Raw genomic sequence first — 25,619 nt, forward strand, 5'->3', positions numbered from 1 at the left:
TCAGGATATAACATTGATTCATTACATAATTTGCATACCTTATTTTACCAATCATCCCACTAATGTCCCTTCTAAGAATCCAATCCAGGATCACACGGTGCTTTCACTTGTCACGTCTCCTTAGTTTCCTTTAATATGGGATAGTTCCTCAGCCTCTATCTTTCATGACCCTGACACTGTTGAATGGCACCGGCCAGTTATTAGGTAGAATGTATCTCAATTACTATTTATCTAATGTTTCCTCGTGATCAAATTCAGGCTATACATTTTTGGCAATAATACCACAAAAGGGATACTGTGTCCTGCTCAGTGCATCATTTCAGAAGGAACAGGATGTGGATTTGTCCCACGTGTTAACTTTGATCACTTGGTTAAAGTAGGGTCTGCCAGATTTCTCCACTGTAAAGCTATTATTCACTTTTTACTTAAATATCTTTGGGAAGACACTTTCTATGTGAATATTCTGTTTCCCAACATAATTTCACCCAGTAATTTTAGCATCCATTAATGATTCTTGCCTGTATCAATTATTTCTGTGGTGTTTGCAAATGGTAATCTGTGCTCTTTATCAACTCTTCTACATTATCCGGAATGCTACTCTAAGGAAGAGTTTTTCCTTCTCCCCTGATTTAGTCATTTATTTTTATCAGTAATGACTCATGGATTCATATTTTATTCCATGAGTTATGATTCATTAGTATTAGTATTTTGTTACTCAAAATGTCCCCTATTCCACTAGAATCCCTTCAAGTTGATTCCTAGGTCTTTTTGACATGCTCCCATCTTTTTTTGAGCACATCCCTACTTTCTGTCACCGCAGATTTTCCAGGCTCATGTACTTTTCCTGAGCCAGTTTAGAATTAGCAAAGAGCTAATTTCTCTAAAGAGCTTGGGTTCCCTTTATTGGAGATACCACTAGATATATTCACTGGTTCTGGGGTGTCTTTGCTTCAGGTTCTCTCAGCAGATAGAGCTAGAAAGTATATGTATGCATACCTCTGTGTAGATCTATTTATATCTATAAAATCATAAGTTTGTATTGATACCTCCAATTCCAACCAAACATTACAGGGTTCATTCTAGCCTTAGAAGTGTCTTGCTTTTTTTGAATAAATATTTACTGAACACATGCCATGGGCCAGGCTCTGTGCCAGACATTGGGGATATAATATTGAACAAAACAGGGGCGCCTGGGTGGCTCAGTCAGTTAAGCTTCCCACTTAGGCTCAGGTCATGATCTCATGGCTTGTGAGTTCCAGCCCTGCTTCAGGCTCTGTGCTGACAGCTCGGAGCCTGGAGCCTGCAGCCTGCTTCACATTCTGTCTCCCTCTCTGCCCCTCCCCCACACACACTCTGTCTCTCTCTTTCAAACATAAATAAACATTTATAAAAATTTTGAAAATACATTGAACAAAACAGATAGGGTCCCTGTCCCTTCCCTCATGAAGCTTAGATTCTATAAGGTACAATTGATAGATTATTCCCCTTTTCTCCAAAATTGCTAAATTTAAATTTATGCTTTCCATTGGCTCCTTCTCACCAGGATTTAAACAACCCACAGAAAGATTTTAAGCAGATAACATGATCAGTCCTTTTTTTTTTTTTTTTTTTTTTTTTTAGTTCTACATTTCTTAAAAAGTCACTCTACTGGAGAGTCAAAGGAAGAAAGAGCAGACTGGAAGGCCAATTGTCAAATCAGTTGAAGGGGGAGAGGGGTTAAAGTGAATGCAGGGAGGCAATTTGAGGCTGTTAAATAGTACAAGGTAAGAGAACACAGTCAACAGGACTGAGGTGAAGGCGGAAAGAATGGAAATAATTGTATTTGAGAAATATTTAGGAGATAAATGGACCATATTTTGTAACTGACTGAGGGATAGGAGGATGAGGTAAAGGAGAAAAATGACTCAAGGAGGACTCCTAGGTTTTTCAGAGTATGTTCAAAAATACTGGATTCACATTTCCATATATTGTATATATGACTACATGTCTCTTCCATTAAATTGTAAGCAGCCTGATGACAAGAATAGTGTAATAGGGGCACCTGGGTGGCTCAACTGGTTGAGCATCCGCCTCTTGATTTCAGCTCAGGTCATGATCTCACGGTTAGGTTCATGGGTTCAAGCCCTGCCTTGAGCTCTGCACTGCCAGCACAGAGCCTGCTTGGGATTCTCTGCCTCCCTCTATTCTCTGTACCTCTCCCCACCCCCATTGTTTTCTTTTTCAAAAATAAATAAAAATAAATAAAATAAAAACAGTGTAACCATGTATTATTCATATCTTTGTATCCCCAATATCTCCTACAGTGTCTGGTACATAGTTGGAGCTCAAGAAATGTTGAATAAATGATTGAATGGATGACCCTCCTAAGACTTACCAAGTTGAGATTTCAGCTGTAGAAGCTCAAATTAGATAGAACACCTTCATAAAGGCCTAAAACTCCCTAAGTAGAGGAAACCTACTTATGCTGAATACCTATTCTCCCAAAAGGGTATATCCTGGTCTATTAGTTTATTATGTATACTTTCTCTCCTACCATTAACTCATCTTACCCAAGACTAAAAGCCAGAAGCTATAAAATAGAGGTGTTTGGCTGTAACAACAAATTTCTCTTTTCACCTATCCGATTGCCAAAAATTAATGCCTATTAATTGCTTGTCCCTGGCAGGGGGTGGAGGTAAGGTGAGGCCTCTGTTTCCTCATCTCTCAAATGGGGATATGGGGCTGAGATGAGATGTTTCTAGCCTCGAGCAGGCATTCAGTAAAAGTTGACACGCTGCCTTTCTCTTCACATATTTATATACTCCTTCAAGACCCAATTCAAACCACTCCTCCAACTAGGAAACCTGCCCAGACTGCTCCAAATATGAGCAACTTCTTTTTCCTTCTCTCAGCTCCTGGAATACTTATCTGTAAAATTCTTCAAAAATTAACCAAGGGTAGTCCTGTGATTGCTTTTTTACTTTCCTTTTTACTTGTTATTTAACTATTCACATACTCACACACTGTTCTCCAGTAAAGTCAGATATACTGGGATTCAAATGTCAGCTATGCCATTATTTGCTATGACTTCTTCATCTTCCCAATTTTCAATGTTCTCATCTGTGAAATGGGAGACCTAGATACCTATCTGGTAAGATTGTTGTTAGGATTTGAAATGATGTGTATAAAAAGGGTCCAGCACATGCCACATATTTGGTGGTCAATAAGTAGATGCCAACAAGCACCAGTGAGGGCAGTTGTCAGATCTTTTTCAAATTTCAATCCTGTTCCAGATACAGCACCTCACAGTGTGCCTCACACATGGCTGATGTTTGATATTTATACTCCACCTTTTCCAAAAAAGATTTAAGGCAGCTAGGTGTTCAATAAATATTTGTTAAATGATTACAGGCCACACTTTCCAGTCAGATGTTCTTTCTTCCTTTCTGCTTTTCCATAATAAGCAGAGCACCACAATATTGTGATTTTTTAAAAGCTTTTAATCATCCTTCACCTGTAATGATTTCTTCTGTTGTTTTTTCATCTAATTAAATAAAACCTTAACTATAAAATACATGTTCATGGTGAAAAGGAAAATATTATGAGGTAATAAATGAAAAGTAGACTCTTCTCCCCATATTCAGTCTCACTATCCAGAGGTAATATTTAAAAAAACAAAAAACAATTTCCTATATATCCTTTTAGAAATCTTTTTTTTTTTCTTTTTTTTTTTTTAATTTTTTTTTTCCAACGTTTATTTATTTTTGGGACAGAGCGAGACAGAGCATGAACGGAGGAGGAGCAGAGAGAGAGGGAGACACAGAATCGGAAACAGGCTCCAGGCTCTGAGCCATCAGCCCAGAGCCTGACGCGGGGCTCGGACTCACGGACCGCGAGATCGTGACCTGGCTGATGTCGGACGCTTAACCGACTGCGCCACCCAGGCGCCCCTAGAAATCTTACATATACATCCTAAATAAAAAAATAATAATAATAATAAGTGGGATAATACCTGCTTTTTTCACTTAATATATAGGTAGTATTTATTGGTTTTGATGTTTGGCAACTATTCTACCTTCTTTATTACTTAAAGATTTGCCCTGATTTAGCCTCTTAATAATATAAACTCCACATGGATCTTTTCATTTCTTTTGCTCTACTCTATCCACAGCGCCTAAATAAAACCTGAAACATAAACATATGGTCAATAAGTATTTGCTAATGAATGTACTTCCTTTTGAGGAATTGCCTTCATTCACTCACGGTATACTGCCTGCCCTTAGCCAAGTGGCAAGGAACATTGATTAGATCCTCCCTCCTTAGATTCTGAACTGTGAGCAGAATAAAAACAGTTGTAGTTTATTCATTCCAGTGCTGTACCCATTTAAACATGGAATGTTTTGCTACCAATATTCTCTGGTGTAGCTCCTACCTCACTGTTCCTAGCCTGGTCTTGCCTTAAGTAACTCATATCTTTTCAACAAATTTCCCTTCAGTTAAGTTAGTTCAGAATATCTCAGCCTCAGCACCACTTTTTTTTTTTTTTTAAGATTTTATTTTTTAAGTAAACCCTACACCCCACATGGGGCTTGAACTTACAAACAAAGATCAACAGTTGCAGGCTCCACTGACTTGAGTCAGCCAGGCACCCCAGCACTACTGACAGTTTGAGCTACATAATTCTTTGTTGTGAGAAGCTGTTCTGTGCATTACAGTACATTTAGCAGCATCCTTGGTCCCATCAGATGTTAGTAAAATCCCCTTATGTAACAATCAAAAATGTCTCTACACATTAGCAAATGTCCCCTAAAAGGCTGAATTATGTAGTTGATTTCTGTGGAACAACAACAAAAAAATCCTAACTGATGGTTACTAAACCTTTGGCAACTTTTCCTTATGGCCTGTATAGAAATACCTCATTTGTTCCAATAGCTCAGCTATATATTATTATGTTATATGGGTGTGTCATGTGTTATTAAATCAGCCAACTAATAATGGATTTTAAGGTTTTATCTGGTGTCATTTCATAATTTTTTAAATTATTTATTTAGTTAGTTTTGTTCAACACTCTTTCCTCCTTTTCATTTATTTTCTACTATAATCCTGCCAGAAACTCCATCCAGGAGTCATGATATTACGCCAAAGATTTATATCAAGGAAACAAGCTCAGACATTCACAATTTACTCAAGGTCAGAGTATCTATTTACTTCCTATTTAAGTAGATCTGTTTGATACCAAATTCAATGTTCTAAGAACACTCCCTTTTTATAGAATATATTCACATTTGAATTAAAAAATACTTAATCCTGATGCTATAAGCATGATCTATTTCAGAAAAAAATGATAAATTTTCTTCATCAAAATTAAAAATTCCTATTCTTCAAAAAATATTCCTGTGAAAAAGATGTGAGTTGGAAGAATAAACTTTATAAAAACACATCTCTCATAGAGGACTTGTGTCCAGAATGTATAAAGAGCTCTTAAAACCAATAATAAGGAGGGGCATCTGGGTGGCTCAGCTGCTTAAGGGTCCGACTCTTGATTTCAGCTTAGGTCATGGTCTCAGTTTGTAGGATCGAGTTCTGCATAGGGCTCTGCCCTGACAGTATGGAGCCTGCTTGGGATTCTCTCTCTCCCTCTCTCTCTGCCCCTCCCCTATGTGCACATTTGTGCTCTCTAGTCCTCAAAAATAATTATTTTAAAAAACAGCATTAAAAAAAAAACAGTAAGAAATGAGTAAACTCTGTTTTTGTTTTTTTTTTTTAAGTTTTTATTTAAATTCTAGTAAGTTCACACGCTGTGTAATATTAATTTCAGGAGTAGAATTTAGTGACTCATCTTACATATAACACCCAGTGCCATTATTATTTTTTTTAAGATTTTATTTTTAAGCAATCTCTACACTCAACATGGGACTTGAACTCACAACCCCAAGATCAAGAGTACATTTAGTATCCAGTGCCATTGTTGATGTTTTTTTAAGATTTTATTTTTAAGTAATCTCTACACTCAACATGGGACTTGAATTCACAACCCCAAGATCAAGCGTTGCATGTTCTACCAACTGAGCCAAGCAGGTGGCCCCGATCTGGTGTTACTTTAAATAGCAGCTTTATGGAAATATAATTCAAACACATGTAATTCATCCAATTAAAGTATACAATTCAGTGGCTTTTAGTGTATTCAGAGTTGCAATCCTCACTACAATCAATTTTAGAACACCTTCATCACCTCAGAAAGAACCCCCCTGCACACCTTAGATGTCACCACACCCAAGACCCCATCTGTCATAGTCCTAGGTAACCAATAATCTATTTTCTATCTCTTAACATTTCATGAAATGGAATCCTAGAACATGTGCTATTTGGAACTATTTCACTTAGTGTAATGTTTTCAAGGTTCATCCATGTTGTAGCATGTATCAGTACTTCATTCCTTCTTATTGTTGAACAATATTCCATTGCATGGACACACCACATTTCATCTATCCATTCCTCAATTGATGGGCATTGGGCTGCTCCACTTTTTGTCTATTATGAATAATGCTGTTATGAACGTTCACGTACAAGATTTTATGTAGGCATGTTTTCACTTCTCTTGGTTATATACCTGGGGGTGGAAATGCTGGGTCATATGGAAACTAGGTTTTACCTTTTGAGGAATTGCCAGAGTGTTTTCCAAAGTGGTTGGACCATTTTACCTTCTCAACGGCAGTGTACTAGAACTCCAATTTCTTCACATTCTCACCAACATTTGTCCTTTTTTTGAACTGTATCTCCCTAATGGTTAATGTTGGTTAATGGTAATGTATCTCTCTAATGGTTGGTGAATATCTCTGTATGTGTTTACTGGCCATTTGTATATCTTTGGAGAAATGTCTATCCAGATCTTTTGTTCATTTTTTAATTGGGCTATTTGCCTTTCTACTATTAAATTGTAATAAATCTCATGTACTCTAGATACAAGTCCCTTTTCAGACACATGATTTCCAAAATTTTCCCCCACTCTGTGGGATGTCTTTTCATTTTCTTTTTTTTTTTTTTTTCATTCTCTTAACAGTATTCTTTATAGCACAAAAGTTTAAATTCTTTATTGTCAGTCCTTCAGGTAAAAATAGTCTGTCATAAGTAGCCAGTTCAGTTTGCATCTCAATCATTTGTCTTTCTCTGAGACAACTATCATATTTGGATGCAGATGTGTGCACATTTCCCGTTTCATCACACAGAATATTAAAGATGTGTGTATGTAAGGGTCACGATTTAATCAAGTATTTTTTACTGCTTAATCAAGAGCATTCTTAAGTGAACTTTTGGTTTGTTTTTACTGCATGTGCATGGTGGTGAAAAATATATAACCATTAGTACAGGTTAGTACCAATGCCTTTAATGGTGTTAAGGCACAAGCGGTTTCATCCATCATTACTTGTGCCATCAAAGTAAATGCCAATGCAGTGAAAGGGCAAATAATATTTTAGTATTATTATGAAAATAATCTTGACCTCAAGTAGCCCTAGGGATCTGCTGGACCACATTTTGAGAACTGCTGCTCTATGACATCCATGTTTGTTTGAAAAGGAAGAAAATTCATTATATGTACATTTTCTCATAAAACTGATACTTCAGGGACACAAGAGGGATACAAGAGGGAATATGTGACAAGTTATCTGTGATTTTTGTCTACTTTTGACACACCATTGCATATCCCAGGGACACATAACCCAAAGAGGAATTTAAGCAAAGATAATGAAAAGTAATGGGTCTTCCACCATATTTATGAAGAAGTGAAGAAGGCAAGTTAGTGCATGATGATATTATGTAAAATTATTTACTCTTTGTTAATATCTACTGCATTAGAGTGGATATAAGCTGTTAGGATCCTATTCTCTAAGCAGCAAATAAAGATAAATAGATTTTAGGCTGTCCACTACAAGGGCCAGTGAAGCCTCTGTCCAGAATTAAGCCAATTCAAAGTAATCCTATAGATTCTAAGCCAGTAAGATGTACTCTGGGGACCAAAGTCCCCCCATAAAAGTCCTTTAGAGACATTATCTACTTAAGAACTACTTAGCCTATCCAAGGATCTTCAAGAACTAATAGCTGTGTTAAAGTAAACTTTTGAAAATAGTTCCAGACCATGGCCAAGTTACTGAGATCTAACTTGTCTTTGTTTCTAATTCATCCTGCATACTACTTCAAAATTAATCCCCCTAAATCATTCTCACCTTTATTCAAGAACTTTTAGTAATAATTAAGAGCTAACACCAATAGAGCTCTTACCATGTGCCCAGCACCGTACTGAACAATTTAAATGAATTTTCTCAGTTAATCCTCCCAGCAATCCAATGAAGTAAATGCTATAGCTCTTTCCCTTGGAGATGAGGAAACTTGATTTAAAGAGATTCAATAACCTGCCCACAGTTGCTGAGTTTCTGAGTGGCAATGCTAAGACTTAAACGTAGGCTCTCCACCCACTGCAGTATTTCCTCAGATACCAGTGGTCTAATAATCACTTACAGAACTTGTTAAAAAACAAAACAAAACAAAACAGCTAATTGGGCACAATGACAAGGCACATCAGAATTTCCAGGGTGAGTCTCTGACTCACAGCAGGCTTAAGAACCATAAGTTAACTTCCCATTCTCTATTCCTAAAGAATAGAGTTGATTTCCTATGTCTAAACTACTCCTCCCAGCAGGATTGTAGGATAAGGGCAAAATTCCTCAAATTAGTCTACAAAGTTCTTCATTTCCTATCACTTGATTCACCCTTTTGGTCTCATTCTGCCCCAAGTTCCCTTTTTGTTTCAGGGCCCCCCATTCATCACAGGCCTTTCCTTCCCTGGGTATTTGCACATGCTGTTCTTTGGCCTGGATTGCTCATTCCTCCTCCTCTTCTCTAGTTAACTCTTGCTCTTCCTCAGGTTTCAGCATAATGGACACTTCCTGAGAGACACTTTCCTGACCTCCCTATCTAGGTCAATTCCCTAGCTATAATCTCTCATAACACTATGTACATTTGCAAATTTAAAAAAATTATGTGATTCTCTCTCTCTCATTATAAACTCTACAAAGGTAAGCAATATGCTTGCTTTTGCTCATTATTGTATCCCCAGTGCCTATCTTATTCGTGCCTGTCACATAAATAGTGCACGTTCAATAAATATTTGTTGAAAGAATAGATTCAAGGCCTTTTTATCTATTCCCTACTTAGCCAACAGTGTATTTTTCACTCTCACTCAACAGAGACCTACAATAACAGAGGTTAACTCCTCTCTCTACATCTTTTCATCCTTATCCAGACCCAAGACCCTTCTCCACCTCCTCATCTACATACACCTACAAGTCACTTATTCACCTACAATTCTTCCTACTGCTACAAGGTAGAGCCTAAATTTCCCTTATTTCGTAAAGTTCTCTTTAATACACCAGCCCCTAACAGATGCCTCTAAACCTCTAAATCACTTCGTATTTCCACGCTATTCATTTGGTACTTCATTATATGATGCCACATATCATTATGTAATATTTCATATGTAATTACCTTGTTTTATTTTTTTAGTATAAGCATCATTAGGGAGTTTGTATGTTCTTAAAACAGTAGTTTAATTGGCTACTGGAGTACCTAGGCACATCATAAGTCCTCTGTAAACATCTGCAGAGTGAATTAATGAAGAACTCTCTTTGGCCTGCAATGTGGACTCAGCCTGCAGTTTATTACCAAATTTAGCAAATGACAACTCTCCTTGGAGGGCACTTGTTTATTTTATACTATTTCTCCATGTAATATCTCCAGAGCCCCTTTTGGCAGACAGTTCAAAACAAGGGTGATGGAAGAACATTAAAGTAATATACTATTTTAAATTTCCGGACATATTTAGAGCCCTCCTGCACTCAGCTTATTCTAAACCCATTACAAAATTATTAATATATTCCATATTCTCTAGGATTCCATAACTCTCTTGCCTGAATATCATTTACCACAAGCCTCTAACCCTATATAAAATGCAGTATATTTCAACTTTTTCCCCCCCTCTGGTGAGACTCAGATCTAAGTAATTAAGACTTTTTTCCTTCAAGATCAGAGACTAAATTGTAATTCCAATTATTCTGAGTCTTATTTTTAAATCCAAGAGCTGAGGAAAACAAAGTTGACAGACAAATTGAAATTTAGGCTATACGTGTCACCCATTTCAAATACAAGGAATTAATTTATTTCATGAGTTTTATCAATCATGATTTTTACCCATACTAACTAAAATATATTTAAAAATTAAAATTCTATAGTAAAGAATCATGAGTTGTCCTTATGAACATTTTATATGGAGCTAATTACTTTTTTAACAGCTTTATTGAGATATAACTTACATACCATAAAATTCACCCATATTGTGTACAATTCAATTTTTTTAGTATAAAGAGCTTACCATCATCACTAGAATCTAATTTTGTTTTATATTATTTTTTAAACTGGGATATAATTCACAATGTTGTGTAACTATCACCATTCAAATTCTGGAACATTTTCTTCATCCCAAAAAGAAACCTTGTACTCATTAACAGTCTCTCCCCTTTTCTCTCTCACCGCGCCAGCCCTAGGTAATCACTAATCTACTTTATTTGTCTATGAATTTTTTTATTTTTAAAATTTAATATAAATGGAATCATACAATAAATATGTGGTTTTTGTGACTGGCTCCTGTCACTTAGCCTATGTTTTCAAGGTTCATCCATGTTGCAAGAATCAGAACTTCATTCCTTGTTATCATCTAATAACATTCTATTGCATAGATATACCACATCTGATTTATCCTTTCATCAGTTGATGGATATTTAGGTTGTTTCCATAGTTTTTTGGCTATTAGGGAAAATGCTGCTATGAAAATTTGCATACAAGTTTTGTCTAGACATGTGTTTTTATTTCTCTTGGATAAATAACAAGGAGTGGAATTACTAGGTCACATGCTAATCACTTTTAAGATGAGTAACATCTATATTTTTTTCTATTTTGAAGGATTTTTGACACAGGACTTTTCATGAAAATTCTAATATAAAACCCTTTTAAAAGATAATGTTAATCTGCACACAGCTTTGTTATGAACAGACTGTATCGTATTACTTTGTAAGTGGGGGTTCAAATATAAATTCCAAAACGAGGTGAGAACTCCTTTTAGCGTAAATCATAAAACTAGATGGGAGTTTGCGCTAGCCTACTTAATCAATATGCTAGGATTAAATTCTATTTTTTGAGCAGGATATATATATCCATCTCCTTGCGGTGCATAACTACTTAAGAGATAAATACACAGTAAGGAAAGGCTTACCCAGTAGGAGGAGCAATAAATAGGAATTTAAAATACCAAAAACCCTGAGTAAGTTAAATTCTTATTTCCCTCCACTAGCGGGGGCCTGTTTCACATTTCGTGAGAAAAAGGTGAATCGTTAATTATAAATAGTCATGTAAATTGTCAAAGCCTCTCATAAAAGCATCTTTCAGAAATTGGAGGCCAAATAAACTTCTGTTCACATGTTGTTGTTGTTGTTATTGTTGTTGTTGTTGTTGTTGTTTTTTCTGGCAGTGTACACTCTAGTTCAAATATATTCAGGAAGCAAACTTGAAACAGAATTAAGAGCTGATTGTAAAATTCCACATTTAAAAAGAGCGTAAAAAAACACACTTTAACTTTAAAGAAAAATCAAACATCTTGCAAGACAAATCAAACATCTTGCGGCAGAAATTAGGCATAATCAAGGGAAAACTACCAGACGTCCTACCAATCACAGCACTGGAGAACGCCACAGGTCGTCCAAAAGACGCATTCGTTTTAGCCAACAGCTCTTTCCTCCCGCCAAAGCTGTCCCTAGAGCGTCAGAGAATAACCCATCGAGTGATTGATGATTTTTCCCTTTCGATTCCCACCCCCTCCCCCCCCCCCAACACACACACATCCACCTGCTTGGAGGTGTCAAAGAGACTCTAAATGGTTAACAGTGACCAGCAGCACAGAGAGAAACAAACACCCCTGACAACCCACAGCTGAGTAAGCAAGAGCTGTTTATTCACGAACATGTTCCATTTGGAGACTGTCGGCGAGCCCTTGAAAGACCAAGCACATTATAGAAGGCTCTTAGAGAGGGAGAGAATAATCTTTTCTCCCCCACCACTCCCCCAAAACACACAGAGAAACTCGGGTGGGAACCATCTGGTTAAGGCGGCCCCCACGCCCCCTTGGGAATAATCTCCCGCACCAGTGCATCCGTCCCCTTGCGGGGGTTGTGTAACTCCCCAAAACGAGCTCAGTCGCGGCACAGCCTGGCCCCAGCGCCGAGGGCTTCCGAAGGCACTTCTGCCACCCCCACCCCCTCCACGGCCCGCCCCGACGCCGCGAACAGGGCTGGGGACCCTGAAGAGAAATGGCCCTTCAGCCCCCTCCCCTCACCTGGCTCGGTCCCACCTGAGGGCAAGAGCTGAGAAAAGAACAGGCAGGGAGGGCTGACCTTGTTGCTACTGACAGTGGAGAGGCACATCCTGCTGCTTCCTGGAAAGCGGCCCGAAGGACATTTTTCCCCCTGGAGGAAGGAAACGGGAGGGCGCCGGCCGGGCGGCTGCGGGCGCGGCGGCGGTGGTCGGGGCGGGCTGTGCAGCCTCCAGCGGGGACGGTCCGAGGACTACATCTCCCAGGCTGCTCTGGGCCGACTTGCGTCGTGACCCCGGCGCGCACGGAGGCGGTGACTCTTACCTCACAGAGGTAGCTCCTCCGCCAGCAGCAACTCGGCGCCCGCGGTCCATGGACCGGAACCCCGGGCCGACGGGCAGGAACCCGGGCCGCGATTGCCGCCTCCCCGCCCCAGGCTCCTCCTCCTCGCTCTCCACCGCCTCCTCCGGACGCCCGCAGGACGCGCACCGCCGCCTCCGGGCTCGCGGAGCCACCCCGAGAGGTTGGGCAGCGGGTTCGCGGCTGCTGCCGGACTGAGGCCTACTCCGCCGCCTCTCAGTGCTATTGTCCCTGGGCCCGGCCCTGACCAGGTCCACCGGGGAGGGCCGAGTGCGCCGGCTCCGCCGAAGATGCCGGACCAAGCCCTACAGCAGATGCTAGACAGGTACGGGCAGCTTTGGGGGAGAAAGCGAGCCGCAGACCCTCGTCTGGCGCTGGTCCTGCCCGCGCCCGGCCTCGAGGCTCTCCGTAAGCGGAGCCCGGCGTGCCGGGAGGAGTTCCACGGCCGGGGGGCCGTGTGAGGGGCAGAAAGTTTGGAGTCCGTGCTCGGGGAGGACAGAGCGGGCGGCTCGGATGCGTAGACTTAAAGCGAAACTTAGGGAGTGGCGTCGAGTTTTGTTGGAACGCCCTTTTCAAGTGAGAGGGGTTTGGGTTAACCCACGGCGTTAGTTTCTTTTTCTGTTTCTTACTCTCCTCCCCTCCCCCCAAAACTATGTTGTAACGTGTTTGCCAGCGATGTCACTGGCAACAACAACCAGACTATCTTTCAGGGGAATGATCCCCTACGATTTTAAGACTCTTTGCAAAAACCAAGGGTAAGTAAGCATTCTTTTGAGAAGGCTGATAGTCTGATTTTATTCCTCCTTTCCCCCGTCCCATCCCCACCCCCAAACTGGAAGGGCAAGAGTATCCGCAAGGGAGCTTTAACGGCCAGAATAGAGGTTGTGGAAAACAGCCACATGAATACAACACTGAACAGTTAGCACATTTTATGATTCGTTGAGTTCACTAAGAAAGTTTCGTCCTTTATTGGGGCCAGTGGCCCATTCCTGGGGGCTCCAGACAGTAAAACTCTTTTTTGCGAAGTCGGTTGCACCGCCCTCTGCTGTTCAAATTCTAGTTCATGGGTTCTTCCATGAGTTTTTGGAGACTCAATCCACCTTTCTCCCTCGCCAGGTCTTAAATTCCTGGGAATATTACAGGTTAATACATAATGTTTGCAGTTGCTTACAGTTGTCAGACCACTTGCCACCTTGTTAAGCAGGTGGTACAGTTCTTTGTACAGAGTAAAGTTCCACCAATAAGACGTTAAATGAAAGGCCTCCCTTAACTGAGATTATACCCAGTTAAACGCTGTTTGGATCAGCCACACCCAGAACGAAAATCACCCAAGAGTACATCTCCTCCCAGAGTGACAGAACAGACATTTCCTTTGGAGCTTAGAATTTGAGACACCAGAATTGATAAAAATCATATTGTGGACTTTATTCAGTTAGGGGTGACCCAGTGATTAATTCAGCTTTGTTTAAGGTCAGCATTCAGGTCAGGTTGTCAGGTTGTATTGACTAACCCCTTTTTTAATATAAGTAATTTTATAAGCTCCTAGAAAGCAAAAACTTTCTCATTATTTATCTTAAATTCTAGAACAGAGCCTGGTACTCAGTAGGTCATCAGTAAATATTTGTTTTATGAACCAATGCATGAACTTTTGTGGCGTTTTCCCCAGTTGCCTCAGGGTGTGATAAGTTAGCAGGTTTTTCCTTCATTATAATTCAGCATACTGGCAAATTGCGTAGGACTACTAACATATGCCCAGAGAAGACCACCTGTGTCCACTGCCAGTTCCAATCAAATGAGACCCTATTCTGGTGCGGGATATGTTGTACTTAGTTTTGTGTTTTTTTTCCTTTGAGTGTCTGGTGCTTTCACTCTTACATAGGTGACTTTTAGAAAGATTTTTGTGTGCAAAAGTGACCTGGCTTTCATACACTCTTTAGAGATTTCCATAGAAGTAAAAAGCCAAGGAGTGCTCATAAGGCATTCAGAACTTCTCAACAGAAACTTGGAAATTCTGACTCCCGTTTATTGAAGCTGATGACTATAGTATTGGCTTATCTTCATCTTTTGTACCTTTTTGACATACCTCAAGGTAGATTAAGATGACGAAGACTTTTATTATCTCAGTAGTTTGCAACCAAGCTTCACGTTAGAATCACCTGGAGAGCATTTTAAACTATGGATGGATGCCTAGCTCTGTTCAAGACCAGTCAGATCACAAATTTCTGAAAGATGGGGCCTGAGCATCGGTAGTTTTAAAAGCTTGCCAGTTGTTTCTGATGTGGTTGAAAACCACTGCTGTAAACCCTAAGGGATTGTTTCATGGTAAGAGTAGAGATTCCTGAAGAAAAGTTTGGGCTTTAGAGACAGTGATCTTGAAATTGTCATTTTGCCATTTACCAGCTATGTGAATTTTTGCACTTAAATCTGAGGCTATCCATCCTCATTTATAAAATAATATCCTACCTCACAGGGTTTTATCAAATGAGAACACGTGTAAGCACTTTATAAAACAGTAAAATGCTATTTTATGTATTAGGCACACAGAAGGTGCTTAAGATTCTCATATAACCAACAGTTGTGGCAATTCCCCCCCCCCTTTCCTTTATATTTGTCATCTTAATGTGGGCTGGCCCTGCATACAAGTTGAATACAAAGATGATTGATTCATTTGAGGAATACTGACAGGCCCAACAGATTAAAATATGTCAACCTATTTAATTGGTTTTTGGGTGGCAGTTTTTGAGGGACAGAATTTAGCTCCGAAACCTGCCTATATGTTTGTTTTTCTGATGCAGATTTTATCCTTGAGAAGACTAAGGAAATGTGTGCAACGCATAAGTTGTTTTTTTGCCTCTAGGTTAAAAGTTAGGTATTTGATAGTGAATTATTATTTGTATTTATTGAATTTATATAGTAAATATTGAGTGCCTACATATACCCGGTACCATTCTAGATCCTTGGTAGTGAACATAACCGAAAATGCTCATATGGAGCTTAAATTCTAGTGAGGTTTGTTCCAATAAACTGTGAAATTAAATGAAGATTGTGCTTCATTGTAACATGGATTGTGTATTCAGTTTATACTACTTAGTCTTTCAGGGTTTTTTAACTAATGGCAACTTTTTTTTTTGTTTGTTTGTTTTTTTACATTTATTTATTTTTGATAGAGACCGAGCACAAGTAGAGGAGGGGCAGAGAGAGGAGACACAGAATCGGAAGCAGGCTCTAGGCTCCAAGCTGTCAGCCTAGAGTCTGATGCGTGGCTCGAACTCACAAACCGTGAGATCATGACCTGAGCCAAAGTCAGACACTTAACCAACTGAGTCAGCCAGGCTCTCCAATGGCAACTTATTAATAGCTGAAGTTGAACTGCTTTGTCCTTTGTGAATAAATTTAATTTAGCAATTTATCTTGATAAATTTTATTGCAGTATTTGTAGGTGGAAAGAGCACATATAGATATTTTGATTGCCTTTCATTTTGGTAACAATAAGCACATGTCCTGTGTAAATTTATTATTGAATCTTTTAAATTGCTGTGGGTAGGGGTGCCTGGGTGGCTCAGTCGGTTAAGTATCGGACTTCTCACGTCATGATCTCATGACTGGCGAGATGGAGCCCACATCAGGTTCTGCTGTCCACACAGAGCCCTCTTGGTATTCTCTGCCCACTCTCTCTCTGTCTCAAAAATAAATTTTCAAGAACGTTAAAAAAAATAAGTTGTTGTGGGCAAACAATTTTTGAGAGTAGTGGAAAGGGGGTGGTTTTCTAGTATCATGAATGATTTAGGATCACAAATCATTGCCTTGAAATTATAAGCATTTATAAACTCAAACCCTTTGGGGAGCCTTTGGGGTGACTCAGTTAAGCATCTGACTTCGGCTCAGGTCATGATCTCGCGGTTCATGAGTTCGAGTTCCACATTGGGCTCTGTGCTAATAGCTCAGAGCCTGGAGCCTGCTTCAGATACTGTCTGTCTGTCTGTCTGTCTGTCTCTCTCTCTCTCAAAAATGAACATTAAAAAATAGAAAAGTTTATAAACTCAAACCCTTTATATCATTACTCTGTCACCATCTGTTTTCTTGATTTCTCTTATGTTTCTCAAAATTAGGATTAAATGTATACAGAGTACAAAGAATATTGTAACAAACTGCAGGAATGGATCTTGTATTTGAAGCTTGGGCCTGCTGAGTGATCCTTCTGAAAACTTGACTTATGTATACCCCGTCTCACAGTAATACTCAGGAGTTTGTTGATGTTGTATTACATCACTTACTTGCACCTGGTGAGTAGGCAAGGCACTTAGCCGGTGTCCCAAAACAGTCAGATGGGAGGGAAAGCAGGGAGAATAATCTGTTCCCTGTCCCTCTCCTGCAGTTACAAAGTGAATTAGAATCCTCACTCTAAAAGCGTTATCAACCAGAAGTGTACATCCCTTTAGAAGATGTAGACTATTCTGATAGGAACATGCCATATTATTTTCAGATTTGTATAATTATCTCTTAGTTTGCATTAAAGCAATTTCTCATTTTCTGTGTCAGTTGGTATCTCTTCAGTCACATCTCTATCCCATTTTGACAATTAACAGACCAATACCTGGAATTAAAAACCATAGCAATTAGTTATGTTTGCTTTCATCTGTAAAAAGTGGAAGGATTACAGAAAACATCTCCTTTGACTATTCTCATCAGTCCCATATCTTCTCTCCATCCCCATTTCACTCTCATAAATGGGTTTATATTTTTCCAGGCTCCTTTGTTTAATGCTTTTATTTAAAAAAAATTTTTTGGGGCGCCTGTGTGGCGCAGTCGGTTAAGCGTCCGACTTCAGCCAGGTCACGATCTCGCGGTCTGCGAGTTCGAGCCCCGCGTCGGGCTCTGGGCTGATGGCTCGGAGCCTGGAGCCTGTTTCAGATTCTGTGTCTCCCTCTCTCTCTGCCCCTCCCCCGTTCATGCTCTGTCTCTCTCTGTCCCAAAAATAAATAAACGTTGAAAAAAAATTAAAAAAAAAAAAATTTTTTTTAGTTTATTTTATTTTTTGAGAGAGAGAGCAGGGGAGGGGCAGAGAGAGAGGAGAGCAAGAATCCCAAGCAGACTCCACACTGTCAGCAGAGCCTGATATGGGGCTCCAACTCACGAACCATGAGATCATGACCTGAGCTGAAATCAAGAGTCAGACACTTAACCTATGAGCCACCCAGATGCCCCTGTTTAATGTTTTCAGGTATACCATATATAATTCGTGATTTTGTTTCTAAATTTGAATGTATCAGTCTACAATTTGCTTTTTTAAATACAGTTTTGAGTTCTATGATACTCAGCAATTAAAGAGAATATATATATAATATTCATTGGATTGACATTCTTTTTTTCTTAATCCATTCCCCTGTTTATGATATTTAGGTCCTTATTTTCTCTTCTTTAGCTCTCCTTATAATTTGACTTTCATTCCCCTTTCTTAGCTCTACTAAAAGTATACTAAAGATCACTAATAATTTCTTAATCAGTAAATCTAATACCTTTTTTACTTGGTCTTCGTATCCTCGGTATATATGTAATAAAGTTGAAACTGATTACCACCACCCTCTAACTTCTTGAAATTATATTCTATTATACTGTACTATTTTTCTATCTTTTGCTTATTTTCCCCTCATATATTACCTTTTCTCCCTTCAATCACATAAGTATGGTTTAAGCCTCCACACTTACCATTCTTCTCTGAAGTGTACCCACTTATTATCTCACTTTCACCTCTGTTTGAATGACTCCCAGATGAGCGTCTTTATTCCTGACCGCTTTCCCACATTTTAGTGTCTCTTTCCTAGCTGGCCAATAGACATTCCCATTTGTATATACATGTTATTACTAGCGCCTTAATGTGTCTAAACTGATATTTCCCTGGCTTTTACTTTTCTTCCCAATTTTTGTTCTTTGATTAGACCCCATCCTTCTAGTCCACCACTTTTTTTCTTTTTGCTTCTTTCTCTCCAGATTCACTCATCAGATATTGTAGATTCTTCTTTCTCTGGCTCTACTTTTTCTCTTCTAGTTTGACTTAGTGTGATACCAGAATTGGCCAAGGCATAATTATAATCACATCATTTCCATGCTTCAAAACCTGCCAGTCTACATCACCTATGGGATAAAATGTAAACTTTCAAGATCTAGTGAAGGGGTTTAGATCTATTAATGTAATTCAGCCTCAACCTACCTTAATCATACTCTTCTGCATTCCACTACATTGTTCTCTGAATATGTCATTTCCTTATTTTTGTTTTAGATGACTTCCTCCCTTTTAACACCTGGCTAACTCTTACCCTTCTTTAGAATTCAGCTCAAATATCACCTTGAAGCATTGCACAGCTCCTTCAGACAGAGTGAGTTACTCCTTCCTGTGTTTCCATAGAACTTTTGTGCATTTATTATAGAAAATCACATTGTATTGTAATTTTGTTAACGCATCTATCCCATGTCTTAGAGCCTTCCACACACACCTGATACCACCACCACCATGCATGTTTAACTGGAAGTTCGCTGAGAATGGAAACTATTCCCTATCCCTTTTACCCACAAAGGCCTGGTACCTTGGATACATTATTGAATCTGTGTCTTTCTTTTCATCCTTTATGACGTATCAGTGGTTAGAATAATCTTAGCAGAAGCACAATTTAAAGAACCAACTCATTTGCTCAACCACCTGTATTTTATTGCATATTAAGCTTAAGTTCAAATTATTTGGCCTGGCCTTCAAGACCCTTCATAATCATATGTATTGTGCTCCCTATTATGTTTAAGACACTGAGTTTATGGCTGGCACCAACTACCTTTTTAAAACTTTGCTTCTCTTTAAGAATGAGTATGTACAGACACCTGGGTGGCTCAGTCGGTTAAGCATCCAACTGGATCTCAGCTTAGGTCTCAATCTCAGGGTCGTGAATTGAAGCCCTGCATTGGGACATCACTGGGCATGAAGCCTACTTAAAAAGGAAGAAAAAACTAATAATAGTACATACATGTTTGTTGCCCAGGCCAAACTGATTAGCTCACTGTCCTCTGAACACAAGATGTTCTTTTTAGCATCTTGTCTTTCAAAGTTCTACCCATCATTCAACACCCATTTTAGGTTCTGCCTCATTTATAAAGCTTTTCTAACCATCTCAGAAATATTTTTCCCCTCTTCTCTAGACTCTGTAGCAGTCCTTTACATGCCATACATACATACATACAGCAGTCCTTTGCATGATACAACTGTTATATCAGTTGTATCAACATCAGTTGATGAGACATAATATTTATATGGCACAGTGAAATAGACTGGGAGGAGTTTAGATCTCTGGTGAAAGCTCCTTATGGCTGTTTAAAAGTACCTTAGAAAAAATGAAACAATTTCTTGTACTGGCTATAATTTTCTATGAAATAAGAAGTGGAAACATTTCTCAGAATTCACTATACATATGGCAGCATGATGCAGTGAAGAAAGCCAATATTTTGGAGTTGAGGCCTAGGTTGCATCCGTGCCTCTCTGTAAGGCGTTGAGCAGATTACTTAACCTTTCTAGGCTTTTGTTTCCTTGTTTATTTAAGATGGAAATAATTACTCTTGCAGAGTTTCTGAATATCAGAGACAAAGGGGATGGCATGTATATGCTTGATTGGAGTGTATTTCCCTTCAGTTTTACCCTTTGGTAATGTGTTGTGATTGTGGTTTTATCTTTTGATGAATTCAGATACTTTAACTTCCATTCCACTTATGTGAACAGACACATAAAGGGATTTTTATTCTTCTTGATGGTACAGTTCCTGTACCAGAATACATGGGGTGTGAAACTTTTAATCGTGAGACAAAACAGTGTGCAGTTTTTTCCATTGTTAAACGAGGCCTTCCTTGCATTAACCAGAGTATGGGTCTCTAAAGCATGTTCTGAATTAAGGACTGCTTGTTCTCTTTACTTAAAACAGTCCTGCAAATACATTGTTGAGGCACCATATATAATACAACAGCAGTAATTTAAAGCTTGTTTCATCGTTCTCTCTCCTACCTCCTGGAATTCCATTCTGCTACACTCCAGTTTTAATCAAAGTCTTCTCTAAGGCAGGAGCCTATGATTTCCCAGATCTTTCTAATAATCCAAGATATACACCTGCAATTTGAGTCTGTAAAGATAAACTTTACTGACAGTTTTATTAGATAACCATACTTACTTATTTAGTAAATAAATATGCTATTGAGAAACTTTTATTGGTAAAGTTTCCTCCCCTTTTTTCCATGTACTTTTAAAAAATAACCATATAAACAGTGGATGAGTCACAAATGAGCCCTATGATGTAAGGTTATCTTTGTCATCCATCCTTTCCTAACTGGTTTATAATATCTAGGTTTACCTTAAAATCCACTTCAACTATGTTGGTGTTCTTATTGTCCATGATCATATGCTCATTTCTGTCTTGTTTATGCAATTTTTCTTAGTTTGAATACCCTTACTCTTTTCATTTCCCAATCCAGCTTAAATTCTCATCCGTAGTTATGTCCTTTTCATGAAACCAACTCAGCTGCGTCGTACTGTCATCCTCACATTTCTATATAACTTATTACTCACATTGTAATATCTTTTCTTGGCACTTAATGTAGTCCTTGTGGCATCAAATAATGAATGTACTTAGTAGGTACTCAAGCTGATTCAAGAGGAGATCTTGAATAATCTTAGGTTTTAGACAAACTAACCATGTATTCCTTGAACAGTATATAAAGCTTACTGTTAGGATCTGTACCTGGAAAAAAGTTACAGTTTTAAAATCATGTAGTATAAAATAATCTTTTGTAAAGGGTGGCATGTAAAGGGTACAGATTTAGTGATATTACCAATACTGTTGAGTCTACACATTTATTTTGAAGAATAACAATCTTTAGATTCATCATTTTTTTCTTCATATTGTGTTAATAGTGATTTGTTCTTTAACCTTTGAGCCAATTGTGATAATTCCCAGATTTTCCTTTACTTTGTAAAGTAATGTGCCCCAACTTGCCAGGTGGGAAGGTGTAGAAGTAAATAGTGTGTACCTGAGCAAGCAGGAGGCATTTAAAGAGATAGTAGAAGGAAAAGAACGGTGGAAGAAAATGAATTGAGAGGATTTGAATGAATATCTTATGCAGTGGTATTGGCCTTTTGAAAACGTGTGTGTGGTGGGGGCGGGGGGGGGGGAGGGGTGGTGATTAGGAATCCAGGACTTTTTCCACTGAATACCAGGGTGCCAAGCAGAATTCCCTTATGTGCTAATTTAGGTAACAAATTGCATCCATAACATCTAGCCATAGATGTAAAGTTGACACCATCTTTGTCATCTTTTTTAAGTTTATTTATTTTGAGAGAGAGCAAGCTGGAGCAGGGGAGGGGTAGAGAGAGGTGGGGAGGGAGGGAGAGAGAGAGAGAGAGAGAGAGAGAGAGAGAGAGAGAGAGAGAGAATTCTAAGCAGGCTCCGTGCTGTCAATGCAGAGCCCACTGTGGGGTTCGATCCCATGAACCGTGAGATCATGACCTGAGCCAAAACCAAGAGTCAGACGCTTAACTAACTGAGCCACTCAAGCACCCCAGACACCATTCCCGTCTTTATCAGTACCATTATTACTAGTGTTCATTTAGTGGTTTTATATATGGCAGGCAATGCTTATGTAGTTTCATGATCATTTGTTTAATCTTTTACAATAGGAGATCTTAACATTAAACCTTTTTAATGCTGACCATTCCTTTGGCAGACTGGTTAAGCCTTTGGGTTCCTGCTCAGAATGTTTTGAAAGAACACAAAAGAACACAAAATACATAGTATCAGAAATGAGGGGCGTCTGGGTGGTTCAGTCCGTTAAGTACCCAACTTTTAATTTCAGCTCAGGTCGTGATTTTATCATGGGTGAGTCCAAGCCCTGTGTCAGGCTCTGCACTGGCAGTGTGGAGCCTGCTTGCAACTCTCTCTCTGCCCCTCCCTCACTTGCCCTCTCTCTCTTTCAAAAATAAACAAACAAACAAGGAAAATAAATGAAACCAATCAACCTGTTAAAAATCTGATACAGTAATATGAGCTTTATTTAATACCTTAAAATACAAGCTGTATTGGTTGGTCTGATAACTACATTCAAATTTGCAATGAGTAAATGTTATTTTGGGATCTGCACAGGTAGCTGTAACATAATATGAAAACTTCTGGCCAATATACTGTAATTTCTAATTGCTGTACTGTTAATATTATTATGGTTTGCTTACATTCATCATTGGAGGAAAATTAAATTTTATTTAGAGGTTAGCAAAAGTGAAGATGTAATTTCTTTCCCCATCCAAATTTTCTGGGATAAATTTTCATGGACCCCAGATTAAGAACCCCTGCCTTACAATACAAGAGATTCTGTTGTTACACCTATAATAAGTGGTAAACAGGGGTTTGAACTTGAACAGTCTGGCTCCACACCCCAAGTTCTTTGCTCCGTTATAGAACACCTTGAAGTTGCATAGTCTTTTCCCCACATTTAGCTAGCTCTTTACCTTAGGAGAAAAAAAAATCTTGAGCATTTGACTTCTTGTTTAAATTAAAAACCACACTTGATCTTAGCCAAAAGGTTGAGAAGTGGTTTAAATTAAAAACCAAATAATTTTAAAATTTTTATGTTGGGTGTAAAATGAAATTTCATTTCTGTGTTATGGTGAATACAGTATTTGAGGCTTAAAAGAATAAAGAGGAATGACTATAGCAGAGATTCTCAAACTTTAGGTATTGTGATCACCTGTAGGGCTTGTTACAATGTCAGCAGTTCCTCAGAAAATTAAAAATGTAATACTGTGTGATCCAACAGTGCCACTTCTGGGCATATACCTCAGAGAATTGAAAGCAGGGTCTCAAATATTTGTACACCCATGTTCATAGCGGTGTTATTCACAGTAGCTAAATATGGAAGCAACCCAAGTATCTATTGAACAATGAACAGATAAGCAAAATGTGGTATACACATACAATGGAATATTATTCAGCCTTGAAAAGGAAGGATATTTTGCAGTGTGTTCCAACATGGATGAACTTGGAGGACATTATGCTAAGTGAAATAAGCCAAAGACAAATACTAGATGATTCCACTTATTTGAGGTACTTAGAATAGTCAAAACCATGAAGACACTATAATGGTGGTTGTCAGGGACTAGGGAAAGGAGGATTGGGGAGTTGTTTAATAGGTACAGACTTTCAGTTTTACAAGGTAAAAGAGCTACAAGATGAGTGGTGGTGATGGTTGTACAACATTGTGAATGTATTTAATACCACTAAATTGCACACTTAAAAATGGTTAAGATGGGGGGGTGGGGGGTGCCTGGGTAGCTCAGGCAGCTGAGTGTCCAACTCTTAATTTCGGCCCAGGTCATGATCTCCCGGTCACGGAATTGAGCCCCATGTGTCAGGCTCTGCGCTGAGCGTGGAGCCTGCTTAAGATTCCCTCTCTCCCTCTATCCATCTCCCCCCACCTCTCTCTCTCTCAAAAAAAAAAAAAAAAAAAATGGGTGCCTGGGTGGCTTAAACATCCAACTTCGGCTCAGGTCATGAACTTGTGTCCTTTGAACTCAAGCCCCATGTCAGCCTCTGTGCTGACAGCTCAGAGCCTAAGAGCCTGTTTCTGATTCTGTGTCTCCCGCTCTCTGCCCCTCCCCCGTTTGCTTTCTGTCTCTCTCAAAAATAAACATTAAAAAAATTTTTTAATAGTTAAGATGATACATTTTATATGTATTTTACCACAATAAAAATTTTAAGTTAAAAAAAATTTTGTAAGTTTATTTGGAGAGAGAGGGTGAGTGCTCTAGTGGGGGAGGGGCTGGGGGGGTAGAAAGAAAATCCCAAGCAGGCTCCACACTGCCAGCACAGAGCGTGGGGGAGGGGTGAACTCACAAACCATGATCATGACCTGAGCTGAAATCAAGAGTTGGACACTTAACCAACTGAGCCACCTAGGCTCCCCTAAAATGTTTTTGAATGATTTTTTTTAAATGTAGTATCAGGTCCCTCCCCGAGAGTTTCTGATTCTGTTGGTCTTGGGTGGCCTGAGAATTTGTATTTCTAGTAAATTCTCAAAAGATGTTTGTGCATCACATTGAATACCACTTTCTAAGAGATTGGAGGATTGAAGGTGGATGGGGAATGACTTAAAGAGAGACTTAGAGGGGCGCCTGGGTGGCTCAGTCGGTTAAGCGTCCGACTTTGGTTCATGTCATGATCTCACAATTTGTGGGTTCGAGCCCCACGTCAGGCTCTGTGCTGACAGCTCAGAGTCTGGAGCCTGTTTCAGATACTGTGTCTCCCTCTCTCTCTGCCCCTCCCCTGTTCATGCTCTATCTCTGTCTCAAAAATTAAAAAAAATAATAATAAACAGTAAAAACAGAAAAAGAAACTTAAGGTTTGGTCTGAAATTACAACCTTTTCTAGGGTATGGACTTTGAAAAGTTTTTGGCTTTGTCCTTTGAAATGGGAAAGAGCCAGTTATTCTCACCTTTTAGGATATTCAAAATGTATCCCATAAATCATAACATTAAAATTGTAATAACTTGAATTCAAGTAGAATTGTTATATTGACCCTGAATGTAAATATTATGGTGTTATCAGTAAAAATTTTTAATTTGAACATGTTGGGTTTTATCTTTTTTATCTGTGTTTATCTCAAAAGACCTGATCCAGTAGCAAAATCAAGAACGTATTTTGCCCAGTGTAAAAAATAGAAAAGCTTGCAAGATTCAAAGCACTTGCAGTAGAAATTAGGTGTATTTAAGACTTATCTGTTCAAGTTCTGAACAGTAGGGAACAAAGCTGTTGACAAAAAATACTGTGTGTATTTATAAAAGCTGTTTGGAGTT

At 38.9% G+C, this 25,619-nt stretch overlaps 2 protein-coding genes across 9 annotated transcripts in view; one reads left to right on the forward strand and one right to left on the reverse strand.

Annotated features, from left to right (window-relative positions):
* Positions 1–12,618, reverse strand: part of CPEB3 (cytoplasmic polyadenylation element binding protein 3) — a 197,144-nt gene extending 184,526 nt beyond the window's left edge. For 4 of the 8 annotated variants that reach the window (XM_043596981.1, XM_043596972.1, XM_043596983.1 and 1 more), the window contains exon 1: positions 12,474–12,618. The gene's annotated coding sequence lies outside the window, so the exon portion shown is untranslated. Of the gene's footprint in view, positions 1–11,750; positions 11,837–12,473 lie in introns of all 8 variants that reach the window. The other 4 variants (XM_043596980.1, XM_043596977.1, XM_043596982.1 and 1 more) reach the window with 2 other exon arrangements.
* Positions 12,619–12,939: 321 nt separating this feature from the next.
* Positions 12,940–25,619, forward strand: part of MARCHF5 (membrane associated ring-CH-type finger 5) — a 57,672-nt gene continuing 44,992 nt past the window's right edge. Inside the window, exon 1 of the mRNA XM_043596984.1 lies at positions 12,940–13,076. Coding sequence (XP_043452919.1) covers positions 13,042–13,076 — 35 coding nt within the window. The 5' untranslated portion in view covers positions 12,940–13,041. The remainder of the gene's footprint in view (positions 13,077–25,619) is intronic.

The sequence above is a fragment of the Prionailurus bengalensis genome, chromosome D2, assembly GCF_016509475.1.
Source record: "Prionailurus bengalensis isolate Pbe53 chromosome D2, Fcat_Pben_1.1_paternal_pri, whole genome shotgun sequence".
Classification (NCBI taxonomy): Eukaryota; Metazoa; Chordata; class Mammalia; order Carnivora; family Felidae; genus Prionailurus; species Prionailurus bengalensis.